This window comes from Loa loa (genome assembly GCF_000183805.2).
Source record: "Loa loa unplaced genomic scaffold supercont3.531, whole genome shotgun sequence".
Classification (NCBI taxonomy): domain Eukaryota; kingdom Metazoa; phylum Nematoda; class Chromadorea; order Rhabditida; family Onchocercidae; genus Loa; species Loa loa.
The window spans coordinates 28,282-31,504 of record NW_018108711.1 but is presented as its reverse complement, the minus strand read 5'-3'; the positions used below and the strand labels follow the sequence as shown (position 1 = coordinate 31,504).

At 31.9% G+C, this 3,223-nt stretch overlaps 1 protein-coding gene across 1 annotated transcript in view; it reads right to left on the bottom strand.

The window, feature by feature from the left end:
* Positions 1-3,110, bottom strand: part of LOAG_18790 (hypothetical protein) — a gene marked incomplete at both ends in the record, with an annotated part of 6,537 nt that extends 3,427 nt beyond the window's left edge. Inside the window, 4 exons of the mRNA XM_020451452.1 lie at positions 1,730-1,803; positions 2,332-2,491; positions 2,701-2,776; positions 2,880-3,110. Of these exons, the coding sequence (XP_020304762.1) occupies positions 1,730-1,803; positions 2,332-2,491; positions 2,701-2,776; positions 2,880-3,110 (541 nt within the window). The remainder of the gene's footprint in view (positions 1-1,729; positions 1,804-2,331; positions 2,492-2,700; positions 2,777-2,879) is intronic.
* Between the last annotated feature and the right edge of the window lie 113 nt (positions 3,111-3,223).

Here is a 3,223-nt window from a genome sequence, read left to right as displayed (position 1 = left end):
TAATATATCCTCTCTTCTCTCTCTCCTCCTCTCTCTCTCCCTCTCCCTCTCTCTCTCTCTCATTTCAGCACTTTCATGTAAAAGATATATACCTAGTGATGCATACATCCCTTATTAAAATTATTACTTTAACATTAGATTAGCATTGTGTTGTTAAAATGACGTCATTGCTAAAATTAAGAAAGAAAGAATATATCATACGGAAAATTCCTGTTTGATCCAATCCGTTTTTTTGGATTGCACTTTGTGCCTATGTTGACATGGAAATTACCGTATGACCCAGTTTATCTTATTGGTTACCCTTTGCATTCAAATATTGTTGTATTGAAAGATTGCTTAATATTATATAAAATGCTGGCTAAAAAAGTTACCATTATTAATCATATATTATTGAAAAAGATGACAATTAAAATTTAAAAAAGAAAATGCTAACATCAAAAGGATTTTAAATTTGATGAAAATACTACCAAAAGAGTAAGAGGGACAAATGATATCAAATGACATTGCCTTATGATGTGAACGAAATGGAACTTGAAAAGAAAACTGAATGATAAAAATGATGACAAAAAAAAATGAGATTACATGTCATCATTCAATGATACAACGAGTATTATTTCCATTATCTTTCCAAATAAAGTTTTTCTTCTCCTAAATATACAAGGCAAGAGATCAAAATGTACACTTTTATTCTTTGAAGATCATTTTTGGAGTAATTTTTAATTATTTCGTTTTCCACTTTATGCATCCACTACTCTCTCTCTCTCTCTCCCTTTTGCACAAATCCTACCTCTTGAAAAATGACATGAAATCTCTTAGAACTAATTAATCATGATAAAAAACACTTATCTATCGATTAATTCGTTTTTATGAAGCTCTCTAATAAGAACATGAGAATGTTTTTATTAGCCTATCCACTAACGATACTATTTATACACATCCTGGTCCATTCACCTGCTATCACTGCTTATCACTGTTATCAGCTATTATCATTGTCGCATATCATTGTTACTTACACTTCTTACCAATAAACAAAGCTACTTTTGGCACTTATATCATTTTTGTTAGCAAGTGATTTATTCCTTTGCTACCTGTTATCTGCATATCAATGCAACCATTACTATCTTAACATCTGTTGAATCTAGCAATCAACGGATATCGATTTATCATAATATTCTTTCTTATCTTTCCCATTGGGTACATCAATAGTACTTAATTTATAGACCAATATTTTGGAATAAATTTTTAATTAATCCTTTTCCTTTTGGAGAAGAATAGTGAAAATGTTTGCAAAATGATGAAATGCTTGAATAATGTATGTTATTCATTTAAATTAATTTGAAATAACAATCTCTCCATTACTACAAACCGAAAGTTAGCAAAAACATTCTATCACTTTGAATGGAAAAATCAAATATGATGAATCTCTTCTCGGAAGGACAGTGTTTAAATGCATTACTGAAAGGTCAACCTTATTTATACGGTTCTTTAATGCATTATTGCAAACCGGAATTAGTTTGCCATCATATCATTTCATTTAATTTAATCGGTTTCTTATTAATTAATCCTAAACAATGAAATGATGACTTTGTTTCCTCATTTTTAAAACATACCATTGACTCTGTCATAGTAATAGTGTCATCTATTTATGATGAAAGGGTTGCATGGCTTGTATTTCGGGCGAGATTTAAGTGTAAAATAAAGAACCAATTATTAAGTAAAAATTAAGTACCGAGTAAGGCTGCTACAACACCTCCCTTGGCAGCATCCAACATCAATGAACTCTTCTCATAGTATCGCCGACAACTATAAAAATTTTTTCATGAAATCTTTTGAATCTATCAAAAAAATGGGAATTAGTAAGAATATTTCTATTCAACCTTTTCTTCATTTCCATCCATTCCGCTTTCCTTTTATCCGGTCAAAAAGTATTTTCTCATTTGAAAATAACTTCAAATCCAAGTCCTCTTTAAAACGATAAAAAAATTACTGCACGGAGTTGTGAATGAATCCAATAATTGCCGGTAATATTTTTGCCAACAGCGCAAATCTAATCCATAAATAAGATGATGGACATGACCTGATAGTAAGCATTAATTAGTCGAACGAAATAAATTTTACTCTAAAACACAATAGTAATGCTACTTTTGAGTTAATGTACAACACCACCCTTAATGAAATTCTTAATTTACAAAAACAGAACAATAAATTCAAGCAGTGCAAAAAAAAAAAGAAAAAAAGCTGTCACATTAGATAGGACAGTTTATTAACTTTTCATTCTCTCTAACTTCAACAAAAGAAGGAAATGTAAATAATCCACGTGAAAAGACAAACGTAATTTCGTCATCATGAGCTTTGACTGTAAGTGTCAATACAGTTGCTGCTTCTGGACAAAATTTAGCAATATTATGCAGAAGGGCGTAAGTTGAACGTTCGCCGAATAGTCCAAGCAGACGACGTTTCAAACCATCTAATAAACATTGCTCCACTGCTGCTGCAATATCCAAAATTGCATTAAACTAATTGAAATTTCATTCCCCAATTAAAAAGGAATTTCTTGGAAAGAATAAAAACGTTCTCCTCTTATGAAATTACGGATTTTTGTTGCTACATTGTCCATTTACATTGAAATAGCAAGATAATACCAGTTAGTTTTGCATAAAAATCAAGTGGAAAGTTTATGAAATTGAAAATTATCTTTACCGCATAATGAGGTCACATATGTGCTTTTGGCGCTAATTGCTTTCCGATTTACAGACTCTTCCATAATGACTTTCACCTGAAATAATGGATGACCAATAACCAATGGAGATTTGGAAGATATCCATACAAGGAAGGATAAGAGTTGCGTTGAACAACCTACTTAATTGAGCACAATTCACCTCTCTTTTTAATGTATTCAGCAGAAATTCTTTACGACGTGTTGCTTCAGTCGGTGCTTCAGTATCAAAATCACAGATTATTGTACTGCTACTTCGTTTTCCCGTTTCAATTCCACTCTCACTTGCCTTCCGTTCCGTAAGAATGGAATCCTGGGAACGCATCATGAATGTTTCCCAAGCACTGGAATGCCGAACCATATGGGCTACTCTGTTCATCCTTCTCTTTAACATAAAAATTTAACTTCATTATTGCAAGTAAATTAGTTTAAAGCCAAACTTTTCTTTTCCCTGGCCACTTTCTCTCCTATCTTTCTCTTTCTCTCTCTCTCTCTCTCTCTCTCTCT